We start from the raw sequence: 17,814 nt of genomic DNA on the forward strand, positions 1-17,814 counted from the left end.
TTTTGCAACCTGCCAGAGACTAACCTTTTAAAGCACTCATCTAATTAGGTCAGGCCCACCCAGGATTATCTTGATTTGGCATTAAAATGTAACAATCACAGGAGTGCTATCATCTTCACAGGTTCCATCCACACTCAAAAGGGAGAGAATGGTATCAATACAAGGATGAGGGTCACTCAGGGTCATCTCAGAATTCTGCCTGCCGCAAGGCATATTCTGGTTGGGTATTACAATCTCATGGCAGACCTGTGACTGCCTGTAATCTTGGATGATGTGCTTTCATCTCTCTGGGTCTTAATTTTTCTCGCCTGTAAAATGAGGGCACTGTTGTTGATAAGGTTAAGGTTGCTGCTGGTTCCATGAGCCCTTAGGGAACAGATACTTGTGTCCATTGCCTCCCGGAAGGTCTTAAAGTTTTATGCATCAGGTTGATTGGGGGATAGAGGGGTGGGTCACCCTTACCTTTTCTATGCCACATAAGGCTCACCAAGCCCTTTGATTCCAGCTTCAACGTCTACTTCCTGTCTGCTCATAAGACTACACTGAAAGCAGAGATATATACAATCACTATGTCTATGTATGCTTCTAATTCCTCTAATCCTGGCAATACCTACTATGGTTAGGAGCCTCTTAGGAGCCTTTTTTTAAAAAATGAAATTGGCACTATCACATATGACTCTCTTCTCTCAGATTTCTGCCTCTCTCCACCTCTTCCAAGGTAAGGCTTAAATGAATTAAATCATAGTTAATCTTTTTTAAAATTCTGAACATTACCACTATTGCCACTGGCAAGAATCAATAATCCACTGAATGCCACAGGAGTCAGATTCCAGGGAGCTTTATGTTTGGTTCAGCGTGAACCACCCCATCTTCTATGGGCTCTACATTTTAGAGGAGATTTTTTTTGGACCTTTAATTATAATGTAGATGTTTTCATTAACATGGGTGCCGGGAATTTCTATTTGATCTGCCTGCTGTCTTCACTGTAGTTGCTCATTTAGTCAGAACTAAATTAGAGGAACAAATGCCCTCCCTTTTCCTTTGCCACATCTCCTGCTGCTTATTGTCTGCGGCAGCCCCAAAGGGCTGTGTCTGTGGGTTGATGGGCTATCTGATGAGTTATACTGAACATGCTATAAACCAGCTGGAAGAATCAGTCCTCAGAGGGTGTGCGTTTCTCTCACAGGGTATTCGTAAACAGAGCCGGTGTGTTATATTCATCGGTGCACTCTCTTATTTCCTGCCCTTGAGTTTTTCTACAGAGTATACAAATGGGCGAAGATGGCATGTAAAGGCTGAATGGGTGGAGATGCTCTGTTGTACTAATGATGTCTCCTCCCTCCAGTCTCTTCTTGGAGAAGCTGCCTATGTTCCCTTCACAAAGTATGCTTCTCTCATCCCTGCCGAGCAGGCAGAGAAACAGGTAACTCAGACCTTTGGCCTACTCGATTACTTGATTGGAATAGAACCATCCAGTCAGTTCCTTGGATTCTTTCTTCTTGGAGCTTAGAATTCAAACTCAGAAACATCATGTTTCTGCAGGGTTGGGGACTTCAAAAGGCATAAGGGCACAGTGCAGGTGGGGACTGTTCATGTGGGCTGTCTCCACAAAAAATCAGGTAAAACTTGAGATAGTGAGAGAGAGCAAGAGAGAATTCAAATGTAACCAGAGAAGCAGAGATGGCACTCTTTGTGTTGTGTTCACCTCAGACCCTAACACAGTGCCTGGCACTCCGTGGGAGTTCAATAAATGTTTGCTGAATGACTGACTGACCCAGTCCTAGAGAGATGGAGTAATTGCAGTGGTCCCTCCTCTACATCTCCTTTCTTTAGATCCCTTAAAATAGTCCTGTGTTCTCATAGTATATCCCCCCTTTTGTTATTTAGCTCCTATGAGTGGGTTTCCATTGTTTGCGCCTTGATCCACAGCTAAGATCCCAGCCAGCATGAACGCCTGACCTCCAGCTCCTCCCTGAACATCAGCTCAGACCATCTGAGTGGCTAGATATCAGTTTATGTTGCATTCAGAAGGCATTCCTTAATATCTGTGGATGTGACCTGTGTTTCCCAATTTATATAACCTTTCACTCTACAGAAGTGTGTAACGCTGAACAAACAAATCTTGTCCCTCCCTAGAAGCAACTTTCACGTCTGGTTTTCTGTTCCAGGCTCAAAGCTGCCACCCGGTTAGAAGTCCCCATCAAACCACTCCTGGGTGACTCCTGGTTGCTCTGATGACAGTCTCTTGCCTTTGTCTTTCTTTTTCATGGGGCATATTTTATTTATTCACACATATTATTGAGCACTCAAGCTGTGAGAGGCAGTATTCTGGGTGGTGGGAAAATGAGGTAAACCAAACAAAATCCTTGTACCTGGTTATTCTCCGTTTATTGCTTCCCATTCCCAGATCCATCCTCCACTTCTCCGCCCTGTTCTGTGCCTGAGATGCTGACCGCCGCAGACAGCACCACCCGTGCAGCCTTGCTGGCTGGATTCCAGTTGGCTTTGGCTAGTGAGCGTCAACGCGCAAAACGGGGTCAGGGTAGAGTGGTGAGAGGTTGGGCTTTCTCCCTGTCCCACGGTCTCAGCTCCAGCACTGGCCATGTCCTCCGCTGCCACAGCTGCTGCCCGCCAGCCCCTCCTGCAAGCTCCAGAAATTGCTGATTCCGTGGACAACATTTCCTCCCTTTGTGCCTCCCTCTAAGCCTAAGGGTGGTAATGCCTACTGGCTTTTTTTCAGTTCTAGATGTCTCAACCTTCTTCACTGTTTTCCTCAAAACCACTTTAGCCTCTGTAAAATGCCCACCTCTCTTTTTAAATCCTTTGGGTGAAAGCATCAGAGTGGAATTCTGTGTCCTGCTGGGACCCTGCTTGATACAGCCCCCGACTTACATGGAGCTTACATTCTGGTGGGGAAGAGACAACTAACAAATGAATAGCAAATTCCTTTCATATAGTGATAGGTGGTACAGAGAAAAATAAAGCAGGGAAACAGAGTGGCAGACACTATTATGGTGAATGGGGTCAGAGGAGGCTTCTCTAAGGAAACTTCTGACTGAGGGAGGGAGGGAGGGAGGGAGTGAGGGAGGGAGCTACATAGACATACGAGCAAGTTCAAAGCCTGAGATGGGAATGTGTTCCGGGTATTTGAGGAACGCAAAGGCCAATGGGCTGGTAAGAAATGAGGTCTTAGTGTTTAGTATATTGCTTGGTTTAGGGAGAGGGAATGTGGTGTTAGGAAAAGACCATGAATTCTGGAGTCACGCAGTGAATCCAAGGTCTACCATCACTGTGTAGCCCTATGACAGCAGACAAAGTACTTCAAATCGGAGTCTCAGTTTCCTTGTTCACAAAATGAGAATAATAATAAAAACCTCAAGAGACTAAGATAAGATTCATGAATTCATAGCCCAGCACCTGGCTCTAGCTTCTTCTACATTTCTTGGCCTTACTCTTAAATGCTGAATTAAACTCCATGGCTTCATGAGCTTTATCAGACGCCCTTGTTGAATGCTTTCGTAGTACCCCTTATTCATTTATTCATTCTACCAATATGGACCATCACAAATGTTATCACCGTTTGCAGCTGTGATTCCATTTTGAGAATGATCTTTTAAGGTGTCTCTCTCCCCCTAGACTGTAATCTCCACAAGAGCAATTCTTTGTTTACTCTTGGATACCCAGACTGTAGCACAGACCCTGGCACATGGTGAACATTTAATATTTGTAGGATGAAAGGAAGGAAGAAGGAAGAACATCTAGTATACTTTCAATAAGATCTTATTTTCCTAGAGACTTTATTCTCCTGGGGAATTCCAGTTCACTCAATAAATACTAGTTTAATTGAAATGAACTGTATGTAAAGCTTTATACTTATTTCTGTGGGGTATATTAAAGAAGAAAACTCTATGAAGGTAGGGATCACTTTATCTTTTTCATCTTTACATCACTAGTGTTTAGTATAATGCCAAGCACTCAGTGATAAATATGCTTAAATATTTGTGAATAGAAGTAAGCTAACAAATTGATTTAAAATCTGATGTGTGTGTGTCGGGGGCGGGGTGTGGAGATTACAAAACGGAATCATCTTAGATATTTTTGTGATATGCAAAGTCACAGTGAGATTTTTTGAAAACCTTTTCCCTTTCTCCACCCAGCACACAAAAGAGGGCTCTGAAAAGACACTCTTTTGGAAACTGTCTAGAAAAGGTGAGGTGTCACTTAGGAAGGGCCCACACTGTGAAAACATCATTTCCTCTTCTCTGTTTAGAAAAGGTTGATAGGAAGATGTGTAAAAGACAGAGATGTAGTGATTTGGTTGCCCTGGGGGGACCTTGAAGCCACAGATGTCCTGGAGGAGGGGCTCGGTGTGTATTCTTTCCCCTACCTGGAACTGGTTGCCTAGAGAAAGCACATTCCAAGGCTGGACAGCATCTGACACCCTGCTGAGAACAAAGCCCCACAGGCCAGGGACACATGGTTCTGGTTATGTGGGGAATTGTGTTTTTCAAGGACAATAATATTTCCCCTTTATACATGTCCTGTTTCAAAGAGGCTCCTGGCCCTTCTCGGGCATGTCTCCTGTCCAGTGGGGTAGATCCATCTGAAAAGCACAGCCACAGGCAGACTGGTCCTGGCCTCTAGCAGAAGTACCTCTCTATTAGGACCAGGGCTGGGTTCCTGGAGGTGACGCTTCTGCAGGGCATGTGGTGCTCATTGAAACACTGTCTCATCAAAATCCTGGGGTAACAGCTCTTGCCCAAAGTACTCCTTCTCTCTATCTATAATATTCTTCAAAGAGCCTATGTCCGAGACAACCCCCCACCAGCCCAACAGAGTTGGCAGATGCAGTTGTAGTCAGTTATATCTGTGTCCCTGCATATTATTGTCTCTGGATGAAGCCCAGATTTGGACATTAACAAATGTGTGAAACAGCAAATGCTTTGTACTTAAATGTCTGTAAAAACCAACTTTCCATGAGAAGCAGGAAAAAACAATATCTTTCTGCCCATTTCATTCTGTTCTTGAGAAATTTGGGTTAAAAATATGTCCCCGAGTAGCTCCTTTTACATTGATTATGATAAGGGATGCCGTATTAATTGGACTCTGGAGAATAGATATTCCCATCCATGGCAGCACAACCTAATAACCTCTTTCCCCAGTTTGGAGAATTCACCATTACATCAATCTTGATGGAAGGCAGGGTTTACTGCCTTATGTGACAGGCACTAAAAAACAGACACTCACTCTCCCCTCCTGCTGGCCCCCGGGAAGATAAATTAAAGACACCCAGTTAAATTTGAATTTCAGATAAATGACAATATTTTCAGTGTTAAGTATACACTAGATATTGCATGGGATATACTTATACCAAAAAATCTCAGTGTTTATCTGAAATTTCCATTTAACTGTGCATCTTACATTTTCATTTGCTAAATCTGGCAGCCCTACCTGGGGGCCAGGATATATGACTAAAGCTGAACCAATTAGGTGTTCCCTCTCTGTACTTTGAATATAACTCAAGTGATGCAGAGAAGCAGCAGCACTTTAGAATTTATTCAGCCAGTGGCAGTGGTGGCGGTGATGTCCAGTGTCTAGTCATGGTAGAAGGGGCGCCAGTGGTGGTTGCCATGGTGCAGGGAAAGTGCTGGAGTCTGGCATCCAGTAGCAGCAACAGCAGCAGCATCCTGAGGAGGTTATTTCTGAGGCATAACCTTGATTCCTGCCCCTTTCCTCAGTCTTTCCTCCAGCCTTCCCATAAATCCTGGGAGCTACCCAACACCTTCCCATAAATTCCTTTTTTACACGTACTTTAGCCAGCATTGAGTTCTGGTTTTTTGAACTCTGAACCCTGACTGCGATGGTTAGGAATGTGGTGACGATGAAATGTGTTATTCAGCTCTCCCACTGTAAGGAGCACAACTGACCGATGGCTTGCAGCTGTTGCCACTCTGAATCTACCTCTGTGTTGGCGCCCTTGTAGGCTGCTTCTGGACTCTGGAGAGATGCAAGACTCCTCCAGTGAGCAGCCTTGGTTAGAGGACTCCCCCCTGGTCTGGCTGAAACATTCTTGGAACTGTGCTGCCGTCTAAGACTCCTTCTACCCAATCCTCTTTCCTTCCTTCTCTCCTTGTACAGGTGTCAGACCTACATCCTGATCTGAGGGCTCTCTCCACCTTCTACTCCCCCCGCCCCTAATAATTCTCTTTCACATCTAATACCATCTGGAAATCTGCAAGGAACTAACACAGGGGTGGAGGAAAAGTCTACATAGCTTTGGTTTACAAAATTTTCCTTGGCGGCGTTACCCGAAAGATACTGTATGAGACAGAAATGGAGATGTTAAGATGGCTCACACCCTCATCTTTGGTCCCTGTTGTCTATCCTCTTGCAGTCTAGGGAGATTATCTGCAGCTATTTTAAGAATGTGTGGCTGATTGGTGTACTTAAGTACTTGAAGGAATCCAGTTCCTCCTCTCACTTTGACTTTCTGGCTCAGAAGACTATCATGATTTGGGGTGTAATGCATATTATGAAATTTTCCTTGATGTTTCAATATAGAAATTAATTTCTCATGACCACTCTGGAGCTGAAGTTCAACTTCTGTCCACGTTGCACCTTTCAGGTAAGCTTCACCCCAGCATCATCTGCTGCGGGCATTTTCATAGTGATGGTGTCAGTGAGAGCCTAGTTTATAGTGCCATTTAGCCCACAGTGGCTGGTGCTGAGAGGAAAGTTAGTCATCTTGCTGTATTTTGTAATTCAGCATGACGGGGAGGTATAGCTCTGACTGGATATTCCACAGACCAGAATTAGCTTTGAGGAGAATATTTCTAGGCAGTGACCACGGCTGTGGCTTGGCCAATGATCTGTTTCAATCTTCTTGTGACTCTGACATGGAGACAAGGTGATCTGAAGAGCAGGGATGAAGTGAGTACTAGACAAGAAATCAGAAGATGTGATTAGCCCTGACCTTGTCTCTGGGAAGCCACATGACCTGGGGCCATTGAAGCATCTGGGAATAGGTTCAATCAAATATCAAGGATGGAAATACTAGTAGTGTCTACTTTATGGGCTTTGTATTGATAGCTTCTGCTCCTTGTGTGCTATGAGTTCATCTTTCCTAGGGAATCTTACTATTGGTGGCCACTTGTGAAGCTCCCCTTGGTTTTCTGGTGACTTCCAGCTGGTGACCTCAGGACACAGCCCTTTGATGGGTGTTCCTCGTAGCTCCACCAGGTAGTTGCCTCCAGCAAACTTGCAGCTCCCTCCTAATATCCACCTTTGGATGGACTCTAGGACAAGAGATTCATCTTTTTACTTCTTGGAAACTTGGGACCCTCTGCCGGATGGATCACAACTCCACCTCCCCATGCTCTTTTCTCTGTCCCAACCACTCAGAAACAGGCTGGCAAAACCAGACATTGACTGGACACCCAAACCAGGAATGAGGTGTCAAGTTCCTCTTCTGACCCACATTCCCAACTTCTAGGAACATTGTATTAGGGCCCTTCCCCTGAGGTGGCTTCAGGGAGGGAGCCAGTGAAGCACTCCCTTCCCCTTCTAAAGGACAGGAGATAGCATCTCTTCTCAAATACTGCAGTTTCCAATGGCAGCCTTTGGGGCTTCCTGGCCCATCTTACATCTCTTTGGAAAAGACGGTCAGACAAGTTTCAGTTTCTGTGTACTCGGGCAGAGAGAAAGCAGGAAAACTAGCATATTCTGAACTGGGAGAATGTAGTGACTTTGCTTTCAACAGAGTCCTCTAGCCATTATAGTCCCTGCTATTGGAGAACTTTGGGGAGGGAAAGGTCTACGTCATTTCATCACACCGTTGTTACTGCTATGTTGTCTACAGTAGAAATCCAGCGATTCTCACATCTTTCTATTTTCTCTCAAGAACTTAACTATGTAAATGATCATACATTTTTTAATTTTTATTTTAGGCTTTTGGTTTCTTCTCTCCCACTTTTCCTTCTTTCTTCTATTCCTCCCTTTTTTCCATTCTCTTTTCTTTTGGTCCTTGGCCTGGACCACCCAGTTATTATGTGTGGTCTAGTCTCATTATGGTTAAGAGAACAAATTCTGAAGTTAGACTGCCTCAGTTTTCAGCTCTAAAATTGGTATAACAGCACCAGTATCATAGGATTGTTGTGAATTTTAAATAATATAATTTCTTCCTTCAACAAACTATTACATAGCACTTCATGCCAGGTTTTGTTCTAGAACCCACAGAGATGCATGTTTCCAGTCTCATCTCTCACTGCACCTCCTTGGGTTCTTGAATGTTATAGTCACACTGGATTAGTGAACATTCCCAAGATGTGCCTCTTCTTTCCTGTCTACTGCCTTTGTTAATGCAGTTTCCTCAACCTAGAATGTCCCTCCCTCATCTATTGAGTGTCTTGATGGTGTTGGGACCTCAGTGTATGTTTGTGCTGGAGTATTGCTACTTACCATTTTCACTTCCAGGTTTCTGGTTGAAGAGCCAGATGGGGTAAGGAACCTCCATTAGATAAAACTTTCTGGAAATAATTAGATTTGAAAAGAGTTAAGCCTAAATCCTGAGGTCACATGACCTAGATTTTCCCCCATCTGTTTGCAGGGGGTAAGGTTAAAACAGAATAATGAAGGTTTGCTCTTGGGCAGTGGGGTGGCCTCACCTCTGGTTACAGTTTTCACCAATTATATTAATCACTTCACCAGAGAAGGGCAGGGAATGTGCCTCCAATGTTACTGCCCTTTGGAAAGTGGACCTGAAGCACCCTCATGTTTTTTATAAAGACTTATGGGAAGGGGAATAAATAGTCCCTCTTAATGATAAGGAGTTATGACTTAATTCTGTAGGAAATGGGAGCCTTTGAAGTTTTTTCAACAAGGGCATAACATCCTCATTGCTTTGCATTAGGATTCACAGCACTCATACCATATATTGATACATTGTTTTAGTGTTTTCAAAGGTTTCTTCAAATATATGATCTCATTTGACATGTACTTCAGCAAGCAAGTGTATTACATCTTGAACTATATACAGGGCAGTGTCTTGCTGGCTCCCCTTCATACTAGAAATCTGAAGATGGATAGTATATCCACAGGTAAGGCAGGGACTTTGTGTTGAACTCGTAAGCAGAATGTTCTGGGTTTTGTTTTTGTTTTTGTTTTTTTTTGCTATCCCTTGGTGTGGTGAACATGTATCTTGAGAAGTTAAACTTGAAAAGGTCAACCTGTCTTTTAAGCACTGAGTGTCTAGGAAACCACACGGCTGTGAGCCTTTGCCATGGAGGGTTATCTCTGTCTGGAATCGAATCTGTATATATTATGTCAGCCTCAGCCAGTTGTCCAGTGATGAATGTGGTGCCTACTTCGTCCAGCTTGGTGTTCAAGGGGGCCCTCTGTCTTCCAGTTGATGGAAGGATAATTAATAAGCTTGACAGAGGATGGTGAAGAGACTTTTGCATGGAGAATCTGTTGGCTTTGCCCACACGTGTGAGTGATTGTCCTTGTACCCTTGAGGGCAAATCCTCTTGTCTAGTGTGAGTCATAACAACTGTAGCCTCTTAGTTGGAGCCTCAGGTCATATGTGAGGGGAAGACAGCTTGAAGCTGGAGCTGCTCACTCATGCCTTTTCAGTGAAGAGCATGAAATGTAAAAGCCAGGTGGCCCATATCTTTTCATTTTGAGAATTCAGTGATGACCCCTCCAGTTACCCACTAACTCAGTGGTATAACTCCTGAATTTGGAGTTCATCCTTCAGAATCTAAGAGAGGTAATTTTATTCATGCCATTTCCAGTCGGGACAAAGACATCCACTCAATCCCTTGCCCATTCTTTGAATTTGGTGCCCCAGGGCAGTAGTGCATGTGAGTGTACACACACACACACACACAAGCCCACAATTTAGACTCAGTTGTGGAATTTATATAAGTTACAACAAATCAGTGAATAAGAATGATTTCTAAACTATGGTCAGTCAGAGACCAAAAAGCTTGGAACAGATTTTTGACGCTGTTTTACTATTTCTCACTATTCTAAGCTCCAGGAAATATATCTGCTTAGTTTTTATTTAAGAAAAATTATTTTCAGCTAGGATTGTTTTCCATTTCAGATAACAGAATACCTACTTACAGTAGCTTAACGAAATAACAGTATTTTTCTCCCATAACGTTAAAAAGAAGTTTGGAGATAAGCAGCTTCCATATGTTGTCACTCATGCACTCAAGATGGCTACAGAAGATGCAGAAGTCATGGATGCAGTCAAAGTCAGAACTCAAGAGGACTGTATCACTGCTGAGAGCCTTTCTCCTCATCGTTTCTTATCTGAGAGATAATATCTTTTCCTGAAAGTCCCCATCATACTTCCCCTCATAATGACTATTCATGACTACCCCTGCATGGAAGGCTGAGAAAGTATGTAATTTGCTTTTCCAACTTTATAAAAGACATTTTAAGAAAGAGAAGAATATTGTTAGTTGTTTTGGAATAGATGACCTATATATAGGCTACACAACTCTATCTCTTAGTGCCTGATATGGGGCTTGCTACTGCCCAGTAAATAATTGTTGAGAGAAAGTGATCCAATCCCTCAATAATCATTGGCCCTGCTGATTCTCTTTCTTTTCATCAACTATTAAGAAGTTACACTTAAGCTACAGCAGACCAAAGAGATGTGGATTCTTCGTTCCTAAGTCCCAGAGTTTCTTCTAAGTGGATCCCAGGTGATTTGGATCTAAAACTACTCTGTTTCCTTTCAAGAAAAGATCCAGAAAGGATTGTCTCAGTGAATACATCGCATTGTTTGAATTATAGCATCTTTTAAATATCTTAATATTTGATAAGGCTATACCCTTTCAGCACTCTTCTTTTGAAAACAATACTGGATTATTATTGCTTAGTTCCTATAAAATATCAATTTTTTTTCTGTTTTCTTTCTTCCTTAAAACTTTCTGTTTTTGTAAAATTGAAAATATATTGAGTTTATTGGTTAATTAAAGGAAAAATTAAGTTTGTGATATTTGATTTTCTGTTCAAGATCATGGCAAACATTTCCATTTGTTTGTCTACTACTTCTGAGTCCGTGATTAGTATTTTGAAGCTTTATTCATGTAGATCTTACATGTGTTTTCTTAAGTTTGGAATTTATCTATTTTGTTGCTTTTGTAAATGAGGTAGTTTCATTCACTTATTTTCTAATGGTTTTTATTGGCATGTATTTAGCCCATTGTTTTCTATATGTGAATTTTGTATATAACTACCATACTAGTTCTTTTAAATTTGTAATAGTTTCTCATTTATGTTCTGGGTTTTCCTACAAAATATTTTTTGGGTGTGCAAACAATAATGATTTTATATTCATCTTTTAAATGTCTATATACATCTCTCTTTATTCTTTTCCTAATTGCATTGGTTAGTTCCTCCACAAAAATATTAAATACTACTGATGATAAAAACATTCTTATTTACCTTTTTACTCTATGGGAATGGTCCTATTGTTTCTATTAATTAAGATTCTGGCTCTGAGTTCTTTTCCTATTTTCTTAAGAGGTATTTTCAAGAGTGGATGTTAAGTTTTATCCTTTGCCACATCTATGGAAGTAATTATGCTTTTACTCTTATTATCTATTAAATAATGGTTAATCAGATTTTCCAGTGATTCACTTGTTTCATTCTTATTCATTACCATTAGCTTTAAGACTATGAATTTTTCTTTGATCACTTCTGTAGTTTTATTCCATGAATTCAATATGTATAGTATTAATTATGGTTACTTTCAAAATATTTTACAGATTTAATTTTTATTTCTTCCTTGATACAATAGTTGTCAAGAGAGAAGCTAGGAGGAAGATGTTTGTTGCTTTCTTTTTGTTGTTAATTTCTAATTTGTTTCTTTCTTTCTCTTCCTTTCTTCCCTCCTTCTCTTTCCCCCTTTCTTTTTCTCTGTCCTTTTTTTTTCTTTTTTCCTTGAAGATTGTTAAAGGCATCAAAGCCTTATATTCTATTTTCAAATGAGGTTGTGGAGAAGTGCAAGACCAGCCCATATTTTCCCCCTTATGAGTAACTTCATCTTTTCTCCTCAGATATCTAAGGAATACTTCTTATTTTTGTAGTCCAGAAAATATATTGGAATGTATTAATTATTTTGTGTCAAATTTATCTGGAACACATTATTCTCTTTTAATCAGTAAAATTAATTTTTTTTTTTAATTTCTAGAATTTTTTTTTTTTTAGTGACAATGCTATACATTTTATTTCTTGCCTATTATTTCTGTTTTTTTCTTTTGGATCACTATTCATGTGTTTATGTATCTCCATACCTTTATTTCATATATATCATTTTCTCTCTGATACTTTTATCTGCTTATTCATATTTCATTTTATTTCCTCACTTTTCTCATTCCTGTACACTGTCCGTAACTGTGTTTTCAACAATATTTTTATTTCTTGTGCTACTTTTAGTTTGACTTTAATTTTTCATCCACTCTTTTCTAAAGTTTCTACACCAACATTTTATCTTCTGTTACCTTATTATAGCATTCTTAAACTCTTGTATCTCTCCTTTGTGCTCTTGTTTTATAGAAGTTGTTGCTATATTGTTTTAAAAAATCATAGTGATATATTTGTCACAATTTTCTTCTGCTTCAAAATTTCTGGTGCATGATATTTGTTTGACATTTTTCCGGTTTTTTTTTTTTTTTCTTTTTATAACATCTTTCCACATAACATCTTTAGACCTTTAGGTGAGTTTTGAAGGTGGTTAAATATGAGGGAGAGTCAAAACCTCCAGTCTGAACCAGAAGTATGAGTGAATTTTCCTAGCCTTAAGTTTGTTCTCTAGGGCTGTTCACAATATAAATTTACTTCTTTTTCTATGCCTCAATGGCAGGCTACTTTCCATATTTTTTACATTTGGTCTTGTTCTTCCCAGCATCTCTAGACTTCATGCTTAAATTAATTCAAGGAAGCTCCCAACACCACTTATATGTTTTTTTCCCTCCTTGTGTTCTGATGAGTTTTTTTTCTCAAAATGTGCCACATACTTTGGAGAAGTAACTTTTGCTGGCTTTGTTTGAATTCTAAAGCTATGGATATTCTTATTTTGTGTCTTTCCATACCCTAGTATGCTTTTTAGTGTATCTGTCCTCCTTGGTTATATATTTTGGTTTACATTTTATATAGATATAGTTTTGTTGAACAAGGATTTGGTATTACCTTTGCTGCTTTGGAGGTGATTTCTAGAAGAATCAGGAGGCAACTCCTATATTTTTCTGTGATTTTTAAAGCTTGAAGATAGTTTATTTTATAATTAACAAAATTTAAATTATAAATGCAACTGTGTGCTCAGTGTTAGAACAAAGTGTATATTGAGTATTGATTTCATTTTCTTCTGTACTTTTCCAGCATAATCATATGATAGTATGATATTACAACCTTTACTTTACTTCACATTGGACTTTTGCAGTATGATAATTTAGAGGGTTACTTTTACAAAAATATTCTGGAATGGCACTATTTTTCCATAGAACTACTCTTAATCTTTGATATTCAACTACTTCTATTTTGGAATGCATATCTCACCATCCATGATGATTTCTTTCTTTTGTATTAATTAACTGGTCTAATTTTAACAGGTTCTCTTGAGTCAGTGACTAGTAGAATTTGAGAAGTTCTGCAATGAGAACTTAGCATAATTCATGGAACCATGAATCTCTTGCAAGTTTGTAACTTTATTTGTAGTCAATTTGCACTGTGTTTGCATTGTATTTTTGGTTGTTTAATAGCTTACAAACAGAAGAAAGTGACCCTCATAGGTAATATAAAGGTTAGGAAAATACACTATTAGTAGGAGGGAAGCAATGTTAAAGTGGAGAAAATTTTTACCTATGATCATAGGAGAATATTTTCATTTTATGATGTTTCCTTCCTACACAGTCTTATAATTACAGGGATTTAAATAATGTATATTGATATGAAGAGGACCTCCTAAACTCCCTTGTTTAGGTAACATGTAAATTCATGAAAGTATAGCTTAGCAAGGAAAATAAAAATTTACTTAAAGTTAAGTAAAATTGGGTTTTATTCTATTTTGACAAGATCCTGGATAAATACATAGATATAAATATATATTGTTATATTTTGTGTGCTATATTTGTTTACATTTTCCATTGCTAGTTCAATATGATTATGAAATTAAGATGATTATCTGTCACCTACTTAAAATAATCCTACCTCAGATATTTTTAAATAATTACATTTACCTACTTTTAAAACTTCTAATTTCACATTTGCTTTAGTACAGATGATTCTTCAATCCATATTAGTGATTGAATCCTTCTTGAATGGAAAAAAACGGTAAATTAGGAATTATAAGACTTGAGTTGAACTTCTTTCCTGACTAGTAAACTTAGTCACGTCATGTCACCTCTCTGAATGCATCTTGTTTGAAGAATATTTTGAGATTTAACTAAAATATTATTGAAAACTTCAAAAGTATATTAAAGTATAAAAGAATCTCTATTCCAAAGAACGTCTAGAAAAACATCATTGGGTGGTATCTAGATGAAATGAAAGAATCAGGCAAATGAGAATTTGCTTGGTCATTTCAGTGACAAAGGAGTCACTTGTGTAATTATCATTTTTGTTTTTCAACAAGGATGATTTTATGTAGATCAGCCCTTATGGATTTGCATCACTTCATATCCTTTCACTGCTGTGTTTCCTCTTGCCTTTAACATAGCTCAGTCACAGAAGCCATAAGATAACATTCTTAGCATATTTAGTATATTAAATTAATCAGTGCCCACATATAAATATATGCCCACTAGCAGTTCTGTAACAACTCAGTGTCTTTCACATAGGTGATCTAATTTGGCTGGATACCACCAAAACACAAAACTGACTATGGTTCCTGTAGTATCATTTCTGTAGTTATTAGAGTTTAAACATGTCACATCTGGCCTAAACAGATGTATCATTCAGATCCAAACCTGACAATCACTTACTGAGATCCCAGTAATTCAATTATACATGCATAATTTATTACAAATATTTACTGAGAATTTTTGCATCTATTCTTTGTTGATATTACTCTAGGTAGTGGGAATGTGGATGCAGAAGATGCTGTCCCTGCTTTCTAGGAGCTTAGAATTGAATGTAGCAAACAGAGGAGTAATGGGACAATTATATTAAAATCAGATATAGGTGCCATTTCCTACCACTCTTCCCTTGTTTACTCTGCTCCAGCCACAAAGGCCTGCTTCCTGGTCCTCAAACATGTTAGTGGAATGTTCTACCCCAGAGAGGCATATGCCTAACACTTCATCTAGCTTTCTGCTTAAATCGCCTCTTTAGTAATGTCTTCCATGACCTTCTTATGTAAAGTGGTACTTTTTCACTCTGCTTTATTTTTCTTCATGGCACTTACAATTTCCTGATATTATATTATGTTATATCATATCATATCATATTATTTTTCTTATTGTCTTTCTCCCCCATTAGTATGTAAACATCCCAAGGGCAGAAGCCTTGATTTGATCACTGCTTTACCAGACCATCAAAAATAGACCCTGGTTCATAGTAGGCATTCAGTAAATTTTTTTTCATAATTCAATAGCTATAATAGAGATATGCACAAAATGTTTTATGTCTGACACTAGACCAGACTTTCATATACATAAATAATTTCAATTAACTCCTACAACCCATGAAATAGCTGCTATTATCTCCTTGTCAGCAATATGGAATGTGAGACATGAAGGATTAATGTGCCTTTATCTGGGGGTATAGTGAGGTACAGCATAGTAGATGATAGAGCCCAGGTCTTCAGAGTCCACTTCCAGTAATCTTTCCACTACACATGGACTGTCCGGTAGCTAGGAGAGCAGATGAGAGGTTAAATACATAACAGAAAATATTCTGTTATTGTTTTTGCTGAGACTCTTCTCACAGGCCTAGAAAACTCTTATCAACATAGATTTTTCTTTAACATAAATCACCCATGAAACCTTGAGTTAGTTCCTTTAGGTAGAGTTTTTATGACCCTGTAGCTCATCCTTTCTATTTATCTCTGAATGGGATGACAGGTCTAAAATGTGGAAAGGGACTGTATGAAGCCACGTGATTTATTGTCTTGGCCAGGTGTCTTTTGGTTGCCAGTGAGAGAACCCCAACTCCAATGGTAAGAGAATTTATTGGCTTATATAACTGGAAAAACAAAAGGTGGATATTCATGTATTGCTGCATTCAAGTATTTGTAGGATTGCATCAAGACCCTGTCTCATTTTCTCCCTCTCTTATTAACAAAATGCCCCATGGCAGTTCCAAGTCACCTGGTCTTTGGAGTGGATGAAGTCAGGAAAAGAAAGAACAACTGTCCCCATGGTACTTGCGAAATGTTTGAGGAGAGCCCTGATTGGTCTGGCTTAGATTACACACATGTTTACCTGACCCAGGAGGCCTGGGGGCTAGTGAGTTCTTTCAGGGTTCACATCCCTGGGTCCAGTGTGGGCCTGAATCTTATAAAGTGAGAATTATTATAGCATTGGAGCTTCTCTTCACTTCCCTGAAGGAAGGCATGCTATGCAGACAGAAACTATTCAACCACCTCACTTAACTCACCCTACTCCTATAAACCTTATTTCTGCAGTAAGCAAATCTTTGTGAGAATGTTCCCTATGCCAAGCTCTGGGATAGGCCCTGACTATTATCTTTTTAATCAATAATCCTTGACCTTGAAGATACAGATATGAAGAGAAATGGCCAACATGGAAAAGATAAATAAAATCATAAACCAAGGTAGAAATTGCTTTGGGAGCTCAGATGAAGCACTGAAAAAATATGGACCTGTTTCCTGACCATGCCCCTCTATATCCCTCCTTCACCATTTCCAGTAATTTTAGATGACAGTCTCCTTGCAAACTCTAGTGTATCCTTGGCCATATTCTTTCTGCATTTGTTCTGTCATCAAAGACACTCCCTCTCTAAGTCATCTCAAACAGCTCCAAAGCTGCCTTTCCAAAGTCATGGTTTTGCAATGTTTTAGGATCTTACTGTCCTCTTTTTATTTCATGCAATTCCTTCAGTGACATTTTGTTCTTAGACATCAGGGACTGTTGCTGGGAGAGGAAAGGGATGGGAACAAGTGGGGAGGGTTAAATCGTGGCAGAAAGTGAAGTCGGGGTACCTTCAAATTAGATTTATTTATTAGCATGATGACTCACAGGATAATAATGCCACTTTGCCAGTGGCCAGGATAGAAGGCAAGACTATAAAGGAATAACTGGCTGATACTTAGAGGCATTCAAGTTGTAATATCTTTAGGAAGTTAAAAAAAGTACCTTAGTGTCTGCTTACTCATCCCTGGGCAGGATGTTCTAAGCTGGAAGAAAAAAAAAAAGTTTGCTTTCCTCTGATTCTGATTGTCAAGGACAAAAGGCCCAAGTTCTGCCACTAATTAGATTTGTGACCTTGAGAAGTCACTCAATCTAGCTTAACCTCGGCTTTTTGTTAAAGAAACAGTTGGTAAATTATATCTATTTTATGGTTTGGTATGAAAATCTATCTACATATCTAGTATCATACCCACTGACATATTTATATGATATGTATATATATACGAAATATATATATATACATATGTATATATGTGTGTGTGTGTATATATATATATATATATATATATATATATATATATATATATATATGAATGAGAATGTTTACTAAGGTCCTGTTCAGCAATAGAAGACAGTAGGTATTGAGTAAATCATCTTCCTTATTGTTCCCTCTTCCTCCCACTTAGTCTTGGTTTCCACCTTTACAGAT

At 39.2% G+C, this 17,814-nt stretch overlaps 1 protein-coding gene across 1 annotated transcript in view; it reads left to right on the top strand.

Annotated features, from left to right (window-relative positions):
• The first annotated feature begins 1,102 nt into the window (after positions 1–1,102).
• LOC132370196 (hypoxia-inducible factor 1-alpha inhibitor-like) overlaps positions 1,103–17,814 on the top strand; it is a 175,651-nt gene continuing 158,939 nt past the window's right edge. The window contains 3 exon segments of the mRNA XM_059929937.1: positions 1,103–1,475; positions 2,408–2,550; positions 6,562–6,625. Coding sequence (XP_059785920.1) covers positions 1,103–1,475; positions 2,408–2,550; positions 6,562–6,625 — 580 coding nt within the window.

This window comes from Balaenoptera ricei, chromosome 8 (genome assembly GCF_028023285.1).
Source record: "Balaenoptera ricei isolate mBalRic1 chromosome 8, mBalRic1.hap2, whole genome shotgun sequence".
Lineage (NCBI taxonomy): Eukaryota > Metazoa > Chordata > Mammalia > Artiodactyla > Balaenopteridae > Balaenoptera > Balaenoptera ricei.